Here is a 23,295-nt window from a genome sequence, read left to right on the forward strand (position 1 = left end):
TCGTTCTAGTCTCACCTACCAATGGAAACAACTTTCCTACTTCTATCTTATCTATCCCTTTCAAAATTTTGTATGTTTCTATAAGATCTTCTCTCATTCTTCTGAATTTCAGACAGTATAGTCCCAGACGACTCAATCTCTCCTCATAGGTTAACCCCTTCATTTCTGGAATCAACCTGGTGAACCTCCTCTTCACTGCCTCCAAAGCCAGTATACCCTTCCTCAAGTATGGAGACCAGAACTGCACACAGTACTCCAGGTGCGGCCTCACCAGTACCCTGTATAGTTGCAGCGTGACCTCCCTGCTCTTGAATTCAATCCCTCTAACAATGAAGGCCAATGTTCTGTTTACCTTCTTAATAACCTGTTGCACCTGCAAGCCAACTTCTTGCGATTCATGCACAAGCACTCCCAAGTCCCTCTGCACAACAGCATGCTGCAATCTTTCACCATTTAAATAATAATCTGCTCTTCTATTATTCCTTCCAAGTGCATGACCTTGCATTTACCAACGTTGTATTCCATCTGCCAGACCTGGGCCCACTCACTTAACCTATCTATAATCCCTCTGCAGACTCTCCACATCCTCTGTACAATTTGCTCTTCCACTCAGTTTAGTGTTGTAATGGCCTTTGCTCCAACTGACTCCCGTTGCCTAGGATGAATAGCCGTCAACCCCGCCAAACAGTGCAAATGCTTTGGTGCGCATACGGTGTGAGGCGTCCAATGATCAGCCACGACGCAAATATCAAACAATATACTAAGTGCGAGTAAGGAATTATACTTTATAGCAAATTTTGGTGATGGGTTAGTAGCAACAACTGAAAGAAAAGGTGCCACATAAGTAACTTATCAGTCTTGTGCATATAAGATTTTAACACATTGGAGTTCACGCCTCTGATTCCATCCACAATGTCCTTCCGAGACTCTGGCCACCATCCCAACCCCGAGGTCCAGTATCTGCCGCCCTGGAACCACTGTCCATTCCCTGCACATCCATCCTCTCCGCACGCCTCCTGAAAAAATCCCGCGTCCTCAACTCAGCACACATATACAAGATAACATAACATGACTTCCATCGGCTAGCAAATGAATACAATTTCCATTATCACATAGCATAACCCAAACATTGCTGTTACAGAGAACACCTTGCTCAGCAGTTAACAGTACGAGAAGTCATTTTGGTAATAAGCGATTAACAGTTAACAGTCCAGCTAATATTACTGAGAACCCTACAGTGTCATCAGTGAATTTTGCTATGCTACACTCAGTCCCCTTTTCCAAATCATCAGTGTAAATGGTAAACAGCTCCGGGCCCAGCACTGACCCGTGCTCACCACTCACCACTGACTGCCAACCGGAAAAACACCCATTTTTACCAACTCTCTGCCTTCTATTCGTTAACCAATCCACTATCCATACCAATACACTTCCTCCGACTCCATGCATCTGTATCTTATTCATAAGTCTCCTGTGCAGCACCTTATCGAACGCCTTCTGGAAATCCAAGTATACGACATCCACCTGTTCCCCTCTATCCACTGCACTCATTATGTCCTCAAAGAACTCCAGTATGTTTGTCAAAAAGGACCTGCCCTTTCTGAATCCGTCTGTCTAATGGAACCACTCCTTTCTAAATGTTTTGCTATTTCTTCCTTAATGACAGCGTCAAGCATTTTCCCGACTACAGATGTTAAGCTAATTGGCCTATAGTTGCCCGTCTTTTGCCTACATGCTTTTTTTAAAAAGTGGTGTGACATTTGCTGTCTTCCGATCTGCCGGGATCTGCCCAGAGTCTAGAAAATTTTAGTAAATAATTACCAACGCGTCTACTATAACCTCCGCCAATTCCCTCAGCACCCTGGGATGCATCCCATCAGGACCAGGGGACTTATCTACCTTCAGGCCCTCTAGTTTGCTCATCACTATCCCTTTAGTGACAGTGATTTTATCGAGGTCCTCACCTCCCATTTCATCCATAACATCATTCTTTGGCATATTAGACGTATCCTCCACCGTGAAGACCAACACAAAATAGTTGTTCAATGCCTCAGCCGTTTCCTTATCACCCAATATCAATTTCCCCTTCTTGTTTTCCAAGGCACCTATGTTGACTTTAGCCACCCTCTTCTGCTTTATATATTTATAAAAACTTTTGCTATCTGTTTTTATATTTTGTGCTAATTTACTTTCATACTCTATCTTCCCTTATTTCTTGTTTAGTTGTTCTTTGTTGCTTTTTGAAGTTTTCCCAATCCTCCAGTCTCCCACTACTCTTTGTGACTTTGTACACATGAGCTTTTAATTTGATACCATCTTTTATTTCCTTAGTTATCTAAGGCTGGCTCTCCCCACACTTACTGTCCTTACTTTTGTTGAGCTCTGTGAAAAATCTCTTTGAAAGTATTCTGCTGTTTCTCAGCTGTCCTACCAAATAGCCTGTGCTCCCAATCCACATCAGCCAACTTCTCCCTCATCCTGTTGTAGTCTCCCTTGTTCAAGCATAACACACTAGTTTTAGATCTAACTATTTCATCCTCCATCTGTACGAAAAATTCAATCATACTATGATCACACTTTCCAAGAGGATCCCTGACTACAAGATCGTTAATCTTACCTGTCTCATTGCACAGGACTAGATCTAAGATAGCATTTTCCCTTGTAGGTTCACTAATATGCTGCTCAAGGAAGCCATCACGGATGTATTCTATGAAGTCCTCTTCAGCACTTCCTTGACCAACCTGATTCACCCAGTCTATGTGGAAATTAAAATCCCCTATGACAACTACCATTCCATTCTCACGAGCCTCAGTTATTTCTTGGTTAATCACCTCTGCTACTGCAATATTTTTATTAGGTGGCCTATAGACAACTCCACCAATGATTTTTTCCCCTTTACTATTGTTAATCTCTACCCAGATGGACTCAACATTCTGCTTGGTAGATTTTATATTGTCTCTCACAATCGCCCTGATCTCATCCTTAATTAAGAGCGCCACTCCACCTCCTCTGCCTTCTTGCCTATCTTTCTGTATTACCTGATACCCTTGGATATTTAATTCCCAGTCATCTCCACCTTGCAGCCAGGTTTCTGCAATGGCCACTAAATCATATGACTTGGTACTGATCTGTGCCACAAGTTCACTAATCTTGTTTCTAATACTTACGGGCATTTAGATAAAGTGTCCTTATACTCGATGTCCTTTTAGAATCTAGTGACCTGTGTGATTTTTGCTTTTTACTTTTATGCACTCTACTCTTACTTTTTTCTTCACTAACTCTAGCTTTGGTCTCTGCATCACTTCCCTCATCTTTTCTGTGTGGGTTCCCATCCCCCTGCCATATTAGTTTAAAACCATCCCAACGGCGCTAGCAAACAATCTCCATAGGACATTGATCCCAGCCCTGCCCAGATGTAGACTGTCCGGACGGTACTGGTCCCACCTCCCCCAGAGGTTCCAACGCCCCAAGAATCTGAAACCCTCCCTCCTGCCCCATCGCTCAAGCCACATATTCATCCTAGCTATCCTGTTATTCCAACTCTGGCTAGCACGTGGCACCGGTCATAATCCTGAGATTATTACCTTTGAGGTCCTACTCTTTATCTCCTAGCTCCCTAAATTCGGATGTAGGACCTCATCCCGCTTTCTTCCTATATCGTTGGTACCTACACGCACCACAACAGCTGGCTGCTCACCCTCCCCTTTCAGAATGCCCTGCAGCCTCTCCCGAGACATCTCTGACCCTTGCACCCGGGAGGCAACACACCATACGGGAGTCCCGTTTGTGGCCACAGAAGCTCCTCTCTATTCCCCTCACCATGGAATCCCCTACCACAGCTCCACCACTCTTTTTCTTGCCCTCTTGCGCAAGATCCTGGTTAACCTTATTTTGCTTCAAGATCAAGATTTTGTCAAATTTATAAAGGAGCAGATCGATTTCTTTTTTTCAACTAATACTACGGACGAAGTTTCCAATGGAACTGTTTGGGATGCCTTTAAAGCTTATATCTGTGGTCAGATCATTTCCTATTCGGCTGGTTTGAAAAAACGTGTTAACAATGAAATACTTTTGTTGGTTGATAAAATTAAAGAAGTCGATAAAAAATATGCTATTTCTCCCAGTAAGGAGCTGTACAAACATAGAGTTGAATTCTAATTGGAACATAGTTTATTATTAACATCCTCCATCGAAAATCAATTAATGAGAACTAGGAGTGATTTTTATATTCATAGTGATAAATCGGGTAAATTACTGGCTAACCATTTGAAATTCGATTCGGTTAAACATCAAATTACTAAGATTCGTAAACAGGATGATACTTTCACAGTGGATCATGCTGGGATAAATCAAACCTTTCAAGAATTTTATACCTCTCTATATCACTCTGATTTTCCTCATGACTCTAATTTTATGCATGACTTTTTAAGTAAATTGAGTTTTCCGAAATTATCACCCGAAGAGTCCCTATCATTAGAAACTTCCATTTCAGAGGAAGAAATAATAACTGCAATCTCATCTTTGAATTCTGGTAACGCACCCGGTCCGGATGGGTTTACAGTGGAATTTAAAAAATTTTTTTCCTCCATTCTTTCCTCTAAGTTGTCTAGAATATTCAAGGAAGCAATCAGCTTAGGTAAATTACCACAATCGTTTTATGAAGCCTCTATTTCCTTAATTCTTAAAAAGAATAAAGATCCTACTGATTGTACATCATACAGACCGATATCTCTTTTGAATGTAGACTCTAAAATTTTTTCAAAAATTCTAGCAACTAGATTGGAGAAGGTGTTACCTCAAATTATTTCTATGGATCAAACCGGATTCATTAAGAATCGCTATTCATCCTTTAATATTAGGAGGTTAATGAATATTGTTTACACCCCCTCATTTACTACCCCGGAATGTATTATCTCTTTAGATGCTGAGAAAGCTTTTGACAGAGTCGAATGGCCTTATTTATTTAATGTTCTTGAGAAATTTAATTTTAATTTGACATTTATATCTTGGATTAAATTGTTATATTACTCCCCGGTAGCCTCGGTTTGTACAAATAATTATAGATCTCCCTTTTTTCGTCTTTTTCGTAGCACTAGGCAAGGTTGCCCTCTTAGTCCTTTGCTATTTAATATTGCTCTTGAACCTTTAGCAATTGCTATTCGTAACTCGCCAAATATTGTTGGTATTACCCGTGGGAACGAAATACATAAGTTATCATTATATGCAGATGATTTGCTGCTATATATCTCTAACCCGGAGAAGTCAATTCCTGCTATTTTAGATTTGTTAGCTCAATTTAGTAACTTCTCTGGTTATAAATTGAATCTTAATAAGAGTGAATTATTCCCTTTAAATAAGCATGTATCGATTTATCGATCTTTACCATTTAAACTGGTTAATGATTCATTTATATATTTAGGGATAACAATTACGAAAAAATATAAAGATTTATTTAAAGCTAATTTTTTACCTTTAATTGATCAGATTAAACTGTTATTTACCAAATGGTCACCAATCTCTTTGTCTTTGATTGGTCGGATTAATGCTATTAAGATGATCATTTTGCCTAAATTTTTGTATATATTCCAATCAGTCCCAATTTTCATCCCAAAATCTTTCTTTGACAATGTAGATTCAAAAATTTCCTCATATATTTGGCAGAATAAAAATCCTAGGTTAGGTAAACGGTATTTACAGAAGTCTAAAAAGGAGGGAGGGCTTGCCCTCCCGAATTTTAGATTCTATTATTGGGCAATTAATATTCGATATTTAAAATTTTGGTTACGAGATCTGGATGTATCTTTAAACCCTTATTGGGTAAATCTTGAATCTAATTCACTACAAGGGCTTTCCTTGGGTTCGGTTTTAGGAACTTCACTTCCTTTTACTTCTTTTAAATTATATAAACAAATGAATAACCCAATAGTTAAGCATACTTTACGTATATGGTTTCAATTTCGAAGATTTTTTGGGTTTAATCAATTTATCCTAGCAAGCGCTATCTTGTCAAACTTTCTTTTTCAACCTTCCACGATGGATCAAGCCTACTCTGATTGGAAAATTAAAGGTATAATATCTTTTTGCGATTTATTTATGGATAATTGTTTTATGTCTTTTGATCAACTTTCTAATAAATATAACTTACCCAGATCTCATTTTTTCAGATATTTACAGATTAGGAACTTTTTAATTACTGTTTCCCCTAATTTCCCACATCCATATCCAACGGATATTTTGGAAAAAATTTTAGATTTAAATCTCTCTCAGAAAAGTGTTGTAGCAATTATATATAATATAATTATGAATCTATGTCCTGATGCTTCTAATAAAATTAAAGCTGACTGGGAAAGAGAACTTGAGATTACTATACCGACTGAAAAATGGGAAAAAATTCTTCAGTTGGTGAATTCATCCTCTGTATGTGCTAAACATAGGTTGATACAGTTTAAAGTAGTGCACAGGACTCACATGTCCAAAGATAAACGATCTCGTTATTACTCTTATATTAATCCAATATGTGACAGATGTCATTCTGAGATAGCTTCTCTAACCCACATGTTTTGGTCATGTCCCCTGTTGCAGAAATATTGGAAAGATATTTTTGATATTATTTCGACGGTTTTAAATATAGACTTACAACCACATCCAATTACTGCTATTTTTGGACTACCAATGATAGATTTAAATAATTTAACCTCTTCATCACGAAGAATGATTGCATTTCTTACTTTAATGGCCAGAAGGTCTATTTTATTGAATTGGAAAGAGATTAATCCTCCTAAGGTATTTCATTGGTTTTCACAAACTATGTTGTGTTTGAATTTGGAGAAAATTAGAAGTGCAGTTTATGACTCTTCCATCAAGTTGGAAAAAACTTGGAGGCCATTCATTCAGCATTTTCACTTAATGTAATATCTTTATTTCCAAACCTATTCTATTTCTCTGTATTGTTGTTGGAGGGGAATGGAGTCGTTGGCACTGAGGTTTTCTTCTTTTTCATTTTTAAGTTCTTAGATTTGCCCAAGTCTTTTAGTTTAGTTGATTAATTTTGTCTTTCTTTTGGGTTGGGGTTTTCTTTTTGGTTTTGGTTTTTTTTTTCTTTTTCATGTTTTTTTTTTAGTTTTTTTTTGATCTGTTTTATCCGTTGTTAGTTTTACATGATTGGGAGCTTTGTCAAATTTCAATATTGGACTTTACAATTACTGTTTGTAAGTGTAACAATTTATCTCCTATTAATTGTATCATTGCTATGTTTTGTTTATATATTCTAAAATTAATAAAGAGATTGAAAAAGAAAGAAAAGAAAGATCCTGGCTACTGCTGCCTTCAGCTGATGAGTCATCTCCCCCAACAAACTCCAAAGCAGTATATCTGCTTGGGAGGGTGATGACCGCAGGAGACTCCTGTACTACCTTCCTGCTACTACTCTTCCTGTTGGTCACCTATCCCCTATCTTTCCTTAGACTGAGGTTGAGTCAGTGGTAAGGAAGGCAAATGCTATGTTAGCATTCAATTTGAGAGGATTAGAATATAACAGCAGGGATGTAATGCTAAGGTTTTATAAAGCACAGAGCTCTTGCAGGTATTGTGAGCAGTTTTGGGTCCCTTATCTAAGAAATGATGTGCTGACATTGGAGAGGGTACAGAGAAAGTTCACGAGAATTATACCAGGTATGAGGAGCATTTGATGGCTCTGGGCCTGTGCTTGCTGGACTTCAGAAGAATGTGGGGGGGGGGTGGGGTGTGATGGTGGTGGAGGAAAGAAATTTCGTTGAAACCTAAACAAAGGCATCCGTTAGTCTTGTGAGACCATGGATCTGTGCCTGGAAAGTCTTCATTCTCCAGGGTGCAGGCTGTATGGAAGACCAGCAGTTGCCCATGCTGCAAGTCTCCCCTCTCCACGACACCAACGTTGTCCAAGCTTAATGGACAATGATCTTAATGGCATTAGGACCCATACAGCTTGGCACCAGTGTCGTCGCAGAGCAATGTGTGGTTAAGTGCCTTGCTCAAGGACACAACACATTCCCTTAGCTGGGGCTCAAACTCACGACCTTCAGGTAGCTAGTCCAATGCCTTAACCACTTGGCCACGTGCCCACACATTGAAACCTATTGAATATTGAAAGGCCTAGATAAGAGTGGATGTGGAAAGGATGTTTTGTATAATGGGTGAGTCTAGGACCACAGGGCACATCTTCTGAATATAGGGACGTCCATTTAGAAGAGAGATGAGGAGGAATTTCTTTAGCCATAAGGCAGTGAATCTGTGGAGTTCATTGCCACGTTTGGCTGTATAGGGCAAATTATTGAGTATATTTAGAGTGGAGGTTGATAGGTTCTTGATTAGTCAATGTGTCAAAGGTTATGGGAGAAGGCAAGAGAATGGGGTTGAGAGGGATAATAAATCAGCCATAATGGAATGGTGGGGCAGTTGAGATGGGGTGAGTAGCGTAATTCTGCTCCTATGCCTTACGGTCTTACTTCATTCCTCCTCCTTCACCCACTCACTTGTCAGTTTGTACTCCTTCCACCTTTTTATTCTGGCTTCTGCACCCTTCCTTTCCAGTCCTGGTTCTCAGTCTAAAATATCGACTGTTTACGCTAGATGTTGTCTGACCTGCTAAGTTCCTCCAGCATTTTGTGTGTGTTGCTTTGGATTTCCAGCATCTGCAGAATCTTGTGTTTATGATAAACATCAATTTTCCAACAAAACCAAGTTACCTATCAAGCAATCACACATAAATTTCACACCGGCAACTCTTGGTGAATTTAACTTTTTTATTATTAAGGTATTTGAAGTACATACATAGACACGGAGGTACAATTCATCAAGAAAGCTCAGTACGAAATGTTATGCTCTCAAGTCAGTCAGTCCATTAATGCCCAGTTTTTTTAAAATTGGAAAATCGATCTGTCTTGATTTAATTATGTTGCACAGTGTGGGGATTGCGAGGGGAATGTGCACAGGTGACAGGAGGAACAAGGGGCTGGTGCTTCAGGAACAAAGGTGTACAAACCAGAGCCTGCAACCTCAGGATTGTGAACTCTCCAGTAGAATCACCCATTAATTCTATTATTGCTACTTGATCATGCCTTAGATGTGAATGTACAGATTTTTTCTTAATAGTTACGGAAACCATCTTTAGCCACAGATACAACTTTCAAGCATCCAGCGCTATCAATACTTACTTTGCTGACTTGAAAAAGGATTACAAGAAAATCCTGCTAGACGAGAATACTGCAATCCAGTACTTTAAGATTTATAGATGTCCCTCCCCCACTATCCCTGTACAATTATCAGAAAGGGTGAAAGCCCCTTTTGATGGCAGGAAAATTGATCTGACTAATGTTTAAATCTTGCATATCAAATATACAGTATTGTGTAAAAGTCTTAGATACATATATATACCAGGGTGGCTTAGATACATATATATACCAGGGTGGCTAAGACATATGCACATTACTGTACATTGGTTAAAATAGGGTGGGAAACAGAAATGAGACTACTCAGCTTTGTGCTAGCTCCGTAGTATTATGTGTTATTTAGTCATTGGAAAGCCATAATATACAGTATTGTCCTAAAGTCTTGGACACTGATAAATATAGCTAGGATGCCTAAGACTTTTGCACACCTCCAAGAGGACCACACCCTTGTGGTTTGAAGGCTTATGTGCCTCAATGACCTGAAGAGCTATGCTGCTGGAGTCAGGCCTTTATGCTTTGGCTCTTGGTAGGATCACACATACCAAACAGGTCAAAGGGTAAACAGGCCAGACTAAGAGTGGTCCACTGGTCCTCCAGGTTTGGGGTTCAGCTCAGAACTAACAACCTTGACTGGTCAAACAAAACTGTTACACAAACAGCAATGAAGAAGTTTTCCAACATCTGGATGCGATGGTGGACAGATACTGAGGACCTTCATTGCTACCCTAAATGCCAGCTGGCATTACAGGCAGGAAGTAGTAAGACTTTTGCACAGTACTGTATATGCCATCTCCTACAACTGAACTCTCTTAATCAAATGCCCCAGCCTGAAAAGGCAATGGAGAATGACTGAGGATGTTCTGGCCTGGTTTTCCTTCACTCTTCACCCATTATAGAAATTGGCAAACAACAACTCCAAGGCAGCCCAACAGGAAAGGATTGTAAAGGTAACAGAGATCTTCTAAAATCTAGACAAATACCAAAATAATGAGCAGTGCTGTAAGTCCTCATCATTTCAAAAGTACTATGAACAGATTTAACAAATCCTCAATTCAATAAAAGTAGGTATTAAACAGCTTTCACATATAATAAGGGTGTCAAAGGTTATGGGGAGAAGGCTGACAAATGGGGTTGAGAGGGTTAATAATTAGCCATGATGGAATGGTGGAACAGACTCAATGGGTCAAATAGCCTAATCCTGCTCCTATGTCTTATGTCTATAATTTTTTGGTCCCTTAACTGAAAGTCAAGGAACATGAAATTGTCAAATGTAAACAGATTCCTGCACACCCATTGTGGAAAAGATATGGCGTTTTCCCTTCTCAAACCCAATTCAACTTATGGGGAGCCATTATACATACAGAAAGGACATCATGAGCTTTAATGTTAATGGGTGTATATAAGCCCATATTTTCCATTCACACGTTAAACTGAGTTCAGTCACCGCTATACTCACAGTCACCATGGACATGTTTCAAAGCACACAATTTATACACGATTGTAAATTCCTCAAATCAAAAGCCGGAACAAGGCACGGTTTCTGATGGGAATTCTACACCTGACTCAGAAGCTGTGTTTCACCTTCAAATGTTCATTCCATATAAAATGTTTTCATTTTCTGAAGAATTAGATTTTCTTCTGAAAAAGCATCTATATTAAAAGTAAGACAAACTTAGCGATGGCCTAAACTTGAAATGGACCATCATATAGTGACTCTACCATCTCAGGCAATCCATTTACACCTTCCTCCTGTCACACTATTGACATCTGAACCATGAACCTCCACAGGACATTAGAACAGCTCAGACCCTATCTCTGCCAGTTAGTCTTCAATCCTGCTTGTGATTTATCCAGATCCCCTTTTACATGAACTGATATAGCTTTCACCCACTGTTCCCAGATCTGTGAGGACGGGTGATAATCATATATGCCTCGAGTCAAGTTAGATCCTGTTGGAAGCTACCTGTAGATGACAACAGGCACTCAACCTTCATTGTTATATTTATTAATTAATGAACCAGTAACATTTGATGGCTCTGGGCCTGTACTCACAGGGATTTAAAAGAATGGAAGGGGAATCTCATTGAAACCTATCAAATATTGAAAGGCCTCAATAGAGTGGATATGGAGAGAATGTTTCCTATAGTGGGAGGGCCCAGGATCAGAGGGCACAGCGTCAGAATAGAGGGATGTCCATTTTGAACCAAGACCACAGGCGCTTCAGAGGCCAAGTCAATGGGTACATTTAAAGCGGAAGTTGACAGGTTCTTGATTAGTCAGGGCGTGAAAAGTTACTGCAAGAAGGCAGGAGAATGGAGTTGAGAGGGATAAATAATCAGGCATAATGGAGCAGATCTGATGGGCCAAATGACGCAATTCTGCTCCCATCTCCAACTGTCTTATAACAAAGTACACAATAAAGTTTAAATAAATAAATAAGTTGATGTATGTTTTGTCCATCTAACTGAAACCAGAAAAAAACAGGCATTGCAGTTCTTGCAATTACCATGTGCAACATTAGAATCTCTTCCATTGCCATAGCTTGTACATTATTTCAATATCTATTTGGACTTAAATGACATAAAAGCAAATGAATAAAGGAGCAATATGCTGTGACTCCAATGAAATCCAAAAGATGAATATTAAAATACTTCCAAAACCCAGGCCACTTACAAAAGTTCACAACTCTGCATTCAAATTTCTATTCCTTCAGATCCATTGTTAACTTGCAGCTCTATTCCACATACACCCCAATTCAGCTATTTTACAATTGTAACATTAAAGCTAATATCTAAATCTTGTTTCCATCTGTGAGGCATTTGAGAGTTCAGATATTCAGGTAAGATTGACAGAGCCACTTGGTTTAAAGCTTACAGATTTTAAAATAATTTAAAATTTTTATTTAGAGATACCGCACGGAATAGGGCCTTCAGGCCCTTTGAACCGCACCACCCCAGCAACCCCCAACAACCACAATTTAACCCTAACCTAATCATAAACTATTTTTATGAGGTAACCTACCCGGTACCTCTTTGGACTGTGGGAGGAAACCAGCGCACCTGGGGAAAACCCCCACATTCCATGGGGAGGGCATACAGAGACTCCTTGGAGAGGACACCAGAATTATACTCTGAACTCTGACGAGCTGAGCTGTAAAAGTAATAGTGCTGCGCTAACTGCTGTGCCACCGTAGCACCCATTATCTCTCCACTCAAAAGTAAAAACATGGATACCTTACATTAGCACATATGTATATAATCTAAATGAAGATGCATCTTGAGACAATATCAAAGACAATACCTGATTAAATGCATTGCAAACCTACCTGATAATATCTCTATAAGAAACAAAGCTAAGTCTTAAAAAGCAAGGCGAGAAACTAAATGTCTCTGCCAAAATGTTACTGAACGATGATAATCAATATGAGGTTTCAGCTGTGAATATATAGGGGCAAGCAGATCAACAAAATGCAAGCCCACCTTTTAAACTATTAAATAAATGATCAGGTTAACCCAGCTTCATCATGGGCACTCACCTCATCGAGGACAACCTCAAAGGGCAACACTCATTATTAAGGAGCCCCATCACCCAGGACATGCCCTCTTTTCATTGCTACCATCAAGGAAGAGGTACAGGAGCCTGAAGGTATACTTTCAATGTTTCAGGAACAACTTCTTCCCCTCCATGATCAGATTCAGAATGGACAATGAACACTACTTCACTATATTTTGTTTGCCCTCTTTTTGCACTACTAGTTTATAATATATTCTTACTGTAATTTATAGGTACTTGTATCATTATTGTTAATTGCAATGTTCTGCTGCCACTAAAGGACAAATCTTATGACATATGCCAGTGATACTGATCAGATCAAAACTACAATTTTGACTATTTGTAAAAGTTCAGCAAGGATTCAGTACAAAATGAAGGGTCTCTCTGCACAACTCCGACTCCAATAAATCAACTAGCACTTCTTCCAGCTTCCTTGTCAGACATCGCTACAGAGTTGACCATATAGACGTCTGCAGTGCACAGCCTCCAGAAGTTGGGTTAAAATCAATAATTTATTTTATTTTGAGATACAGCACAGAACAGGCCCTTCCAGCCCTTTGAGTGAATTGCCCAGCAACCACTGAGTTAACCCTAGCCTAATCATGGGACAATTTACAAAGACCAATTAACCTACTAACCAGTATGTCTTTGGAATGTGGATGGAAACTGGAGCACCTGGAGGAAAGCCATGGGGAGGAATGTACAAGCTCCTTACAAAGGGTGCTGAGATTGAACTCCGAGCTGTGATAGCATTGTGCTAACCACTATGATACTGTGGCACCCATAGTCATTTCCTATGGGTTCCTTCCAGAGAGAAGACAGTGGAGTTAGTCATACCAGTGACTGGGTCTCCGGTTTCATACTTTGGTTACGAAGCTGCAGGATCTCTCTATTCCACCCAGCTGCCTCTAGATGAGTTCAAACAGATCTTCTGCCACCGTTTCCCTGCACTTAGCTACCACTGAATATTGCACACGCTGCAACAGTTCAATATACTGGTCATCTACTGGACAAGGCTCATAATTGTTGAGTTGCTTTCTCTTCCTGTCCCCACCTGATATCTACAAATCCAAGTTGGGAAGACAAAGAAAGCCTCAGTAAGAGGTTGAGTGACTCAACGCATTAGTTTCTTAGAATCACAGTACTAATAGTAGAGTCCTCAACAAAATGCTGGATGAACTCAGCAGATCAGGCAGTATCTATGGAAAGGAATAAACAGTTGCTGTTTCAGGCCAAAACATCAGTTTATACCCCTCCACAGATGCTGCTTGACCTACTAGGTTCCTCCAGCATTTATTAAAGGTTACTCTGAATTTGAAGCATCTGCAGAATCTCTTGTGTTTATGACTAACAGTACAGTTCTCTGTAACTGAAGAAAATTATCATTCAGTTTACTGCAAGCAGGTCATTTGGCTCATCATCCTTGAGGGTACAAGTCAGTGTATAGGTTTCAATACTTCCCCACCCATGACACTCATGAAGTGTCTCCTGTAGCTCATTCCCACTTCAGCAGAGCAAATGCACTGAGGGTCAGTAAAAGGATTTATTCCATAACAGAATCACAAGAGATGGCGTAGATGGTTGAAATCTAGAGCAACACACACAAAATGCTGGAGGAACTCAGCAGGTCAGGCAGCATTGTAGAAATGAATCAACAGTCGACGTTTTGGCCTGAGACCCTTCATCAGGGGTCTTGGCATCTCCTCAACCGCTAATTGATTGTTACTTCATTTCTTTTCCAATAAATGCAGTCCTACAAACAGGCAGCTGAATTTACTGAACAATAGTTTATTTATTATTACAATAAAAACTGCATGTCAGGTCAGTGAGGTATAAAGGAGGTACATCGGAACACCGTGCCGTAAATAATGAAAGCATCTGATTAACATTGAGAGCTAAGGAGGATGGAAAAAATAGAAAAATTCTTCCTTCACAGCTTCTGACCCATTTACAGTCAAATGCCAAAAGGGGACAGTTTGATTCAAATAAACAGGAAGTACCATCTGAACAGTGGCGTATTATCGCCAGTCGTCAGCCTGCCCACTGCATCTTTCCAGACTGTTGTTAGTATATCATGACATCCACAGGTCAGGACAATCTCAATCAATTCAAATTATATTTGGAATTAATTCTGTAAAAACAATACTGAGTTGCGATTGAAGAGCCAGATAAGAATGCAGCTTTCCTTTTCTCCTGACTGTACATGTGCAACTCTGTGGGATAATAATGACATCTACCAAAATTAAGTGTCCTGTCATGTGTATGAACTAATAACAATGAAGACCCCACAGGTCAAAGTTGGACTTGGTTTTTGGTGGGAGTCATCTCTGACTGCAAAGTTAAAATAAAAGTCCCATTCTCACCTTCTCTTAAATAATGTGTTCTCAAATATCTACCCCTTCCCATAAAATTCACTGGAAACTGCACACTTGTTAATGCTATTCCTAAGCATTATTTATATATTTCTGTTTCACATTTGAACAGAAGGGTTTCATGTATGGTGCAGCAGGAAACAAACTCAGAAATGACCCTGTGGCCAGAATGCAGATAACTCCAACATGCTGATAAGCATGAAGTTATTGATTATGTAGTTATCTGAATTCCTCGAACACCCTCACCCCTGACCTAAAAGATTTCCACCCCCCCCCACAAAGAATGTATGAAAAATTCAAATAAAATCGGCAGCAAGTACCACAAACATAATTCAAATCAAGCAGCTTGGATCTCATGAAGCACAAGAAGGAAATCTCCTGTGATTACTTTGTCAAGCTCACAACTGACATTTGTTAATCATTCAATTATACTTAGTGTAGAGTTACTTTTATTGTTACATGGCATATATAGCAAGGAAGTAGATGAAAGATGAACAAGGACAACAGAGAAATTTCATCTCCTGCACCTTCAACCTCAATTTCCGGTAAATATGTTATCAAGGGGACTAATCATACACTATATATTACTTGCAAACACCAGAGTTCAGAAACTGTTCACATAATATCTACATTAATCAAAAATTATTCCTCTTTGGATCCCTTTATGCTTTATATGCCTTATAGCTAAATTTACTGATTTTTTTTTTAAAAAGAAAACACTATGCATCTTTTCTCCCCCTCATATTTTGGTTCAATATCAAAAATTCTATTGGGGAACATCTTAATAAAGCAGAAACTTGTAAATCATCCCCACCCAACTGGGTTGGGAGTGGGGGTGGTGAAGATCAGCTATCTCCAGAGAGGAGTGTGTCACAAAACATTTCTGATTCCATCTTTCTCCTCTATAAAATAAGCACAGCCATGTGTTAAGTTTGAGTTTTTTTATATATATCCTACGCACAATAAAGCTGTTTTACTGTTTCACTGAAAAAAATAAATCTTACAAGTTTTCAATGTGATTTCCTGTGAATCAGAGCGGGTCAGAATGCAAATCACAGTAGATGGCCGGCTGCATACAGTATTTCTTGCAACTGACAGCATTTTATCAAACATTTTCAGTAATAAGAAAGCGCTCTCATTATCAATGCAAAAATACTGGAAAGCTCCAACATACTAGTCGTATTTTTTTGTCTCATCTATACATTTACAAATTTTCCTTCTATTTCAAAGACAAATATTTAATGCTCAACATCATAAAGACGGACCTTCTCCACAACAAGACATTGCGTGTTCGCCCTTTGAAGTCAAGCACGTAGATACCAGTGCTGGTGACAGATGAACAGCAAATTTATTTCTTCATTCTTGCTGTCAAAAATAAGTTTAAAACTAAACACTTTCTCTGAACCAAGTAGATCTAAAGTCCTTCTTTTGCAAATGCTGTCTTGTATACTATGCAGCAACTTTATTGTCCTTCTGTGGGGGAAAAAAATGGAAAGAAATTAATAAATGATTTACATTGTGGTTAAATCAGTTTTGTTCTTAGTTCTCCCAACCGCCCAATGCATCAATGGCACCAGTCTACCCACCAACAAGGACATACATACAGAAAGGTGCTGGAAAAGGGCCAGTAACATCTTGAAGGATCCCATTCACCCTGCTCGTGGACTGTTTGTCCCACTCCCATCAGGGGGAGGCTACGTAGCATCCACACCAGGACCACCAGACTCAAAGACTGTTACTTCTCCCATGCAGCAAGGCTGATCAACACCTCCACCTGCTCACTTCACCACTACTTTATCATATTCTATCAGTCACCTTACATAAAAACACACCTGTGCCTGGTGTCACTTTATGGACATACAATCAATGTATATAAGCTATCTTTTTAGTTATATTTATTGCGTTCTTTAATCTTATTGCGTTTTCTTTGTGCTTCATCAGATCTGGAGTAACAATTATTTTATTCTCTTTTACACATGTACTGGAAGTTACATTAAACAGTGTTGAATTTTGAATTCCAGGCTGGTGGAGTTGCTGTCACACAGCTTCAGTAACTCGGTTCAATCCTGACATCTGGTGCTGTCTTTTTTTTGGCGTGTGCATCTGGGCTTGTGCGATGCTGTCTTTTTCATGTCTTTGCAAGGTGCGGAGCGAGACAGAGAGACTGTGTGGCGCGCCACTCCTCACACAGATATTTCGCAGTATTTTTCCCTTTATTTTACGAGGTTGAGTTCTGATCTTGACACTCCACCCGGCACGGATGGAAAGCGTACTCAGGAGTGGACCCGGCTGGGTTCGAACCCGGGAGTCTGGCGCTGGCCCCATCTGGTGCTGTCTGCGTGGAGTTTGCATGTTCTCCCTGTGATTACATAGTCTCCCCCGGGTGCTCTTTTTGGCCCATCGTGTCTGCACCATGGCTGATTTATTATCTCTCTCAATCCCATTCTCCTGCCTTCTCCCTCTTTGATACCCCGACTAAGGTTACACGTTGTATCAGAGGCATAGGAAGGTAGGCAGAGGGGCTCTGCTGGTAGAGAATACCATCAAATCAGTAGAAAAATGTGACATAGGATTGGAAGATGTTGATTTCTTGTGGGTTGAGTTAAGAAACTGCAAGGGTAAAAAAACCCTGATGGCAGGTAATTCAGGTTTCCCAATAGTAGCCAGGATGTGGACCACAGATTACAATGGCAAACAGAAAAGGCGAGCCAAAAGGGCAATGTTATGATAGTCACGGCAGATTTCAACATGCAGGTCGATTGGGAGAGTGAGTTTTTTGAATGATACAAGATAGTTTTTTTAGAGCAGTTTGTCGTTAAGCCTACCAGGGGATCAGCTATACTGGATTGGGTAGTATGTAATGAACCGGAGGTGATTAGGGAGCTTAAGGTAAAAGGATCCATAGGAGACAGTGATCACAATATGATTGAGTTCAACATGAAATTTGATAGGGGGAAAGTAAAGAGTGATGTAGCAGTATTTCAGTGGAATAAAGGAAATTACAGTGGTATGAGGGAGGAGTTGGCCAAATTAAATGGGAATGAGATGCTGGCAGGAATGACAGCAGAACAGCAATGATGTGAGTTTCTGGGAAAAATGACGACAGTGCAGGATAGATATATTCCAAAAACAAAGAAATATTCAAATGGCAAAATAGTACAACCTTGGCTGACAAGGGAAGTCAAAGCTAACGTAAAAGCAAAAGAGAGGGCATACAACAATGCAAAAATTAGTGGGAAGACGGAGGATTGGGAAGCTTTTAAAACCCTAAAGAGAGCAACTAAAAGAATCACTAGGAGGAAAAAGATGAAATACAAAAGCAAGCTAGTTGGGCCGGCTGGTGGTGCAATGACATCAGCAGCGGACCTGGGAGTAGAGGTTCTCAGGTTCGAAACTAGTCGGGTCTGCCCCCGAGTATGCTTTCCATCCCTGCCGGGTTGAGTGTCGAGAACATAACTCGGCCTCGTAAAACAAAGGGAAAATACTGCAAAAAATATCTGTGTGAGGAGTGGTGTGCCACACAGTCTCTCCCTCTCTCTCTCGGCGCCTTGTAAAAACGCCATGCACACACGGACATGCAGACGCGCACGCACAGACTTGCACGCACGCAGGCACATGGCAAAAAAGAACAAAAGCAAGCCAGCAAATAATATCAAAGTGATGAAAGCTTTTCAAGTACGTAACCAATAAGACAGAGATGAAAATGGATGTAGGACTGCTAGAAAATGAGGCTGGAGAAATAATAGGAAGAGGTGCAGTCGATGTTTCAGGCCGAGACCCTTCGTCAGGACTTGAGTCCTGACGAAGGGTCTCGGCCTGAAACGTCGACTGTACCTCTTCCTAGAGATGCTGCATAGCCTGCTGCGTTCACCAGCAACTTTGATGTGTGTTGCTTGAATTTCCAGCATCTGCAGAATTCCTGTTGTTTCCGGAGAAATAATAATGGGGGGCCAAGGAGATAGCAAATGAACTAAATGAGTATTCATTTAGTATTTCATGAGTATTCATGTCTTCACTGTGCAAGACATTAGCAGTATGCCAGATGTTGAAGGGTGTGAGGGAAGAGAAGTGGGTGCAGTTACTATTACAAGGGAGGACGTGCTCAAAAAGCTGAAAGACCCAAGGGCACATAAGTTACCTGGACCAGATGAACTGCACCCTAGGGTTCTGAAAGAGGTAGCAGGAGAGATTGTGGAAGCATTAGTAATGACCTTTCAAAAATCACTGGACTCCGGCATGGTGCCAGAAGACTGGAAAATTGCAAATGTTACTCCACTCTTTATGAAAGGAGAAAGGCAGCAGGAAGGAAATTATAGACCAGTTGCCTGACCTCAGTGGTTGGGAAGATGTTGCAGTCAATTATTAAGGATGAGGTTATGGAGTACTTGGTGACACATGACAAGATAGGACAAAGTCAGCATGGTTTCCTTGAAGGAAAATCTTACCCGACAAAACTGTTATAATTCTTTGAGGAGGTTACAAGTAGGATAGATAAAGGGGATGCAGTGGACGTTGTGTATTTGGACTTTCAGAAGGCCTTTGACAAGGTGCCACACATGGGGCTGCAAGTTAAGAACCCATGGTATTACAGGAAAGTTACTGGCATGGTTAGAGCATTGGCTGATTGGCAGGAGGCGGTGAATGGGAATTAAAAGGATCCTTGTTTGGTTGGCTGGCAATGACTATTAGTGTTCCACAGGGGTCAGTGTTGGGATAACTTCTTCTTATGCTGTAAATCAATGATTAAGATGATGAAATAAATGGCTTTGTTGCCAAGTTTGAAGATGATACGAAGATTGGTGGAGGGGTGGGTAGTGTTGAGGAAACAGGTAGGCTGCAGAAAGACTTAAGACAGATTAGGAGAATGGGCAAGAGAGTGGCAAATGAAATACAATGTAGGAAAATACATGGTCATGCACTTTGGTAGTAGAAATAAATATGCAGACTATTTTCTAAATGGGGAAAAATCCAAAAATCTGAAATGCAACCTAAAGGTTAACTTGCAGATAGAGTTGATGGTGAGGAAGGTAAATGCAATGTTAGCATTCATATAAAAGGTCTGGAATACAAGAGCAGGATGTGACGCTGAGGTTTTATAAGGTACTGGTGAGGCCTCATCTTGAGTACTGTGAACAGTTTGGGCTCCTCATCTAAGAAAAGATGTGCTGGCATTGGAGAGAGTTCAGAGGAGATTCACAAGGATGATTCCAGGAAAGAAAGGATTATCATACGAAGAACATTTAAAAGCTCTGGGTCTGTACTTGCTGGAATTTAGAAGGAGGAGGGGGGGATTTCATTGAAACCTTTCTAAATGTTGAAAGGACTAGACAGAATAGATATGGAAAGGATGTTTCCCGTGGTGGAGGAGTCTAGGAGAAGAGGGCACAGCCTCAGGATAGAGGGACGTTCATTTAAAACAGAAGTGCGGAGGTATTTCTTTAGCCAGAGGGTGCTGAATTTGTGAAATTTATTACTGCAGGCAGCCGTGGAGGCCAGGTCCTTGAGTGTATTTAAGACAGAGCTCGATAAGTTCTCAATTGGACACGACATAAAAGGTTACAGGGAGAAGGCCGGGGTGTGGAGCTGAGGAGGGGAAAAAAGGATCAGCCATGATTGAATGGCGGCGCAGACTCAACAGGCCACAATGGCCTAATTCTGCTCTTATGTCTTATGGTCTAATCAAGAACCTATCAACCTCCGCTTGAAATATACCCATTGAGTTGGCCTCCATAGCTGTCTGTGGTAGTGAATTCAACAGATATCGGGAGGTTAACTGGCCATTTTGGGTTGCTCCCCAGAGTGTAGGGTGATAGGTAGAATTCATACTGTAATATCAATTAGTAATGTGATTTATTATTGTCGCATGTACTGAGGTACAGTGAAAAACTTTATTTTTGCATGCCATCCATACTGGTCAGTTCATTACAACCGTGCACTGATTTAGTACAAGAAGGCAAAATAAACTGTTACAGACAGAGAGAAAAAGCAGAGCAGGCAGACAATAGGTGCAAGGCCATAACAAGGTAGACCATGAGGTCAGGAGTCCATCATGTCATATTAAGGGAGCAGGTAGTGTTGTGGAAGCAGGAACAGGTTGGGAGAAAGGAGAAATTGACAGCAGATGGAATATAGGGAAGTGTATAGTTGTGCATTTTGGTATTTTCTATTTTCTGTCTGGGGAGTGAATTCTGGAGGTACAAAGTGACTTGAGATCCTCCTGCAGGATTCCCTAAAGGTTAACTTGCAGGTTGGGTCAGTAGTAAAGAAGACAAATCCAATGTTAGCATTCATTTTGTGAGGACTAGAATGTAAAAGTAAGGATGCAACGTTGAAGCTTTAAGGAATTGGTCAGACCCCACTTGGAATATTGGGCCCTATATTCAAGAAAAGATGCGCTGGCATTGGAGAGGGTATACAGAAGGATCACAGGAATGATTCCAGCAACATATGAGGAGCGTTTACTCACTGGAGTTTAGAAGAATGGGGGGGGGGGGGTGGAATCTCACTGAAACCTATCAAATATTGGAAAGACTAGCTAGACTAAATGTGGAGAGGATGTTTCCTATCGAGGGTGAGCCTAGGACCTGAAGGCACAGCCTCAGAATAGAGGGACATCCATTTAAAACAGAAATGAGGGATTTCTTTATCCAGAGGATAGTGAATCTGTTTAATTCACTGTCACAGACAACTGTGGAGGCCAAGTCATTGGGTATATTTAAATCTGAGGTTCATAGGTTCTTGATTAGTCAGAGTGTCAAAGGTTATGGGCAGAAAGTAGGAGAATGGGATTGAGACGGATAATAAATCAGTCATGATGGAATGACTGAGCAGACTTGATGGGTCTATGTCTTATGGTCCACCATCAGAGGACACCAAGAATAGCAAACTTAGGATGCATGACATTAGTCAGAAACAACCTTCGAAAAGCTGCCAGTATATCAGTCATTTCAATCTCTGGCAGGATATGAACAATTAAATTGTTGCTGTGTTTTTGTGGGGGTGGGGGGAAGGGGTTGTGGGGGTTTGATGTTATTGTCTTTTGTTTTTGCAAAGGTGGCGGTTTGGGGTTTTTGATATTCCAGGTCTGTTTTCCATGTGGGCGATCTGTTAGATTTTTGTGCAAGGGAGGGGAGGGGGTTTCTTTTTTTTTCATGCTGGGGGGGGGAGGGTTGATGTCTTTTCTTTCAACAAAACCCACGATTTTCCTGTATTTCATTGCTATCCGGAGAAGACGAATATCAGAGTTGTATTGTACACATACACTTTGACAATAAAATGAACCTTTGAACATTTTGAAAAGAATAGCTGGGAAGAGTTACCCTGTATTCAAAGTCTGAAAGCTCTCTGTCTCCAGCACGGCTTCCTCGGAATCCTCCACGAAAACCACCACGGGGAGGCCCATAGTTTCCTCTCCCGCCACGACCCCGCCCACCCCTGTACGCAAAGCCACCACGGCCTCTGTAGCCTGCACGTCCACGCATTGGGCGCAGTGGGATTCCGAATGTTTCTGCATTTATCCTCCGCTCCTCGGCCCAGGTGGGTCTCCGATCCCTGGAAGAAAAATAGCTGAAGGGGGAGTTAAACTGAATTCTCAATGAACACAAAAGTTTTCAAATGTTTCTAACATTAGAGAAGGCTATACTGATCCTGGATTCTACCATGCCATCACATAAACCATTATTGATGGGGCTTCAAATACCCATTTTTGATGCAACATCCCTTGATTCCTGCACACTCAAACACCTTAAGCCCTAAATGATCCGTGGAGAGCATTCTAACATCACTGTCTGGTATGCAGGGGATGCTACACTGGAACGGTAAAAGCTACAGGTAGTTGTAAACTCAGCCAGCTCCATCATGGGCACTAGCCCCCCCCCCCAGCATCAGTGATATTTTCAAGAGGTGATGCCTCAAGACGGCAGCATCCATCACAAAGGTTCCCCATCACCCAGGACAAGCCCTCTTCTCATTGCTACCATCAAGGATGAGGTACAGGAGCTTGAACTTCTCAGCAGCAGCTTCTTCCCCTCCACCATCAGATTTCTGAATAGGCAATCAACCCATTACCACTACCTCACTACTTTTTTCCCTTTTTTGTTCTCATTTATAATACTTGTTAATATATCTTTCTTATTATAATTCTTATTATGTATTGCAAAGCACTG

At 40.6% G+C, this 23,295-nt stretch overlaps 1 protein-coding gene across 2 annotated transcripts in view; it reads right to left on the bottom strand.

Annotated features, from left to right (window-relative positions):
* Positions 1 to 8,752: 8,752 nt before the first annotated feature.
* Positions 8,753 to 23,295, bottom strand: part of LOC134356361 (protein LSM14 homolog A-like) — a 115,997-nt gene continuing 101,454 nt past the window's right edge. Inside the window, exons 8-9 of one of the 2 annotated variants that reach the window (XM_063067265.1) lie at positions 22,450 to 22,696; positions 8,753 to 16,603 (exon numbers count right to left, since the gene is read on the bottom strand). In XM_063067265.1, coding sequence (XP_062923335.1) covers positions 16,580 to 16,603; positions 22,450 to 22,696 — 271 coding nt within the window. In that variant the 3' untranslated portion in view covers positions 8,753 to 16,579. The remainder of the gene's footprint in view (positions 16,604 to 22,449; positions 22,697 to 23,295) is intronic. The other variant, XM_063067264.1, reaches the window with a different exon arrangement.

Source organism: Mobula hypostoma, chromosome 14, assembly GCF_963921235.1.
Source record: "Mobula hypostoma chromosome 14, sMobHyp1.1, whole genome shotgun sequence".
Lineage (NCBI taxonomy): Eukaryota > Metazoa > Chordata > Chondrichthyes > Myliobatiformes > Myliobatidae > Mobula > Mobula hypostoma.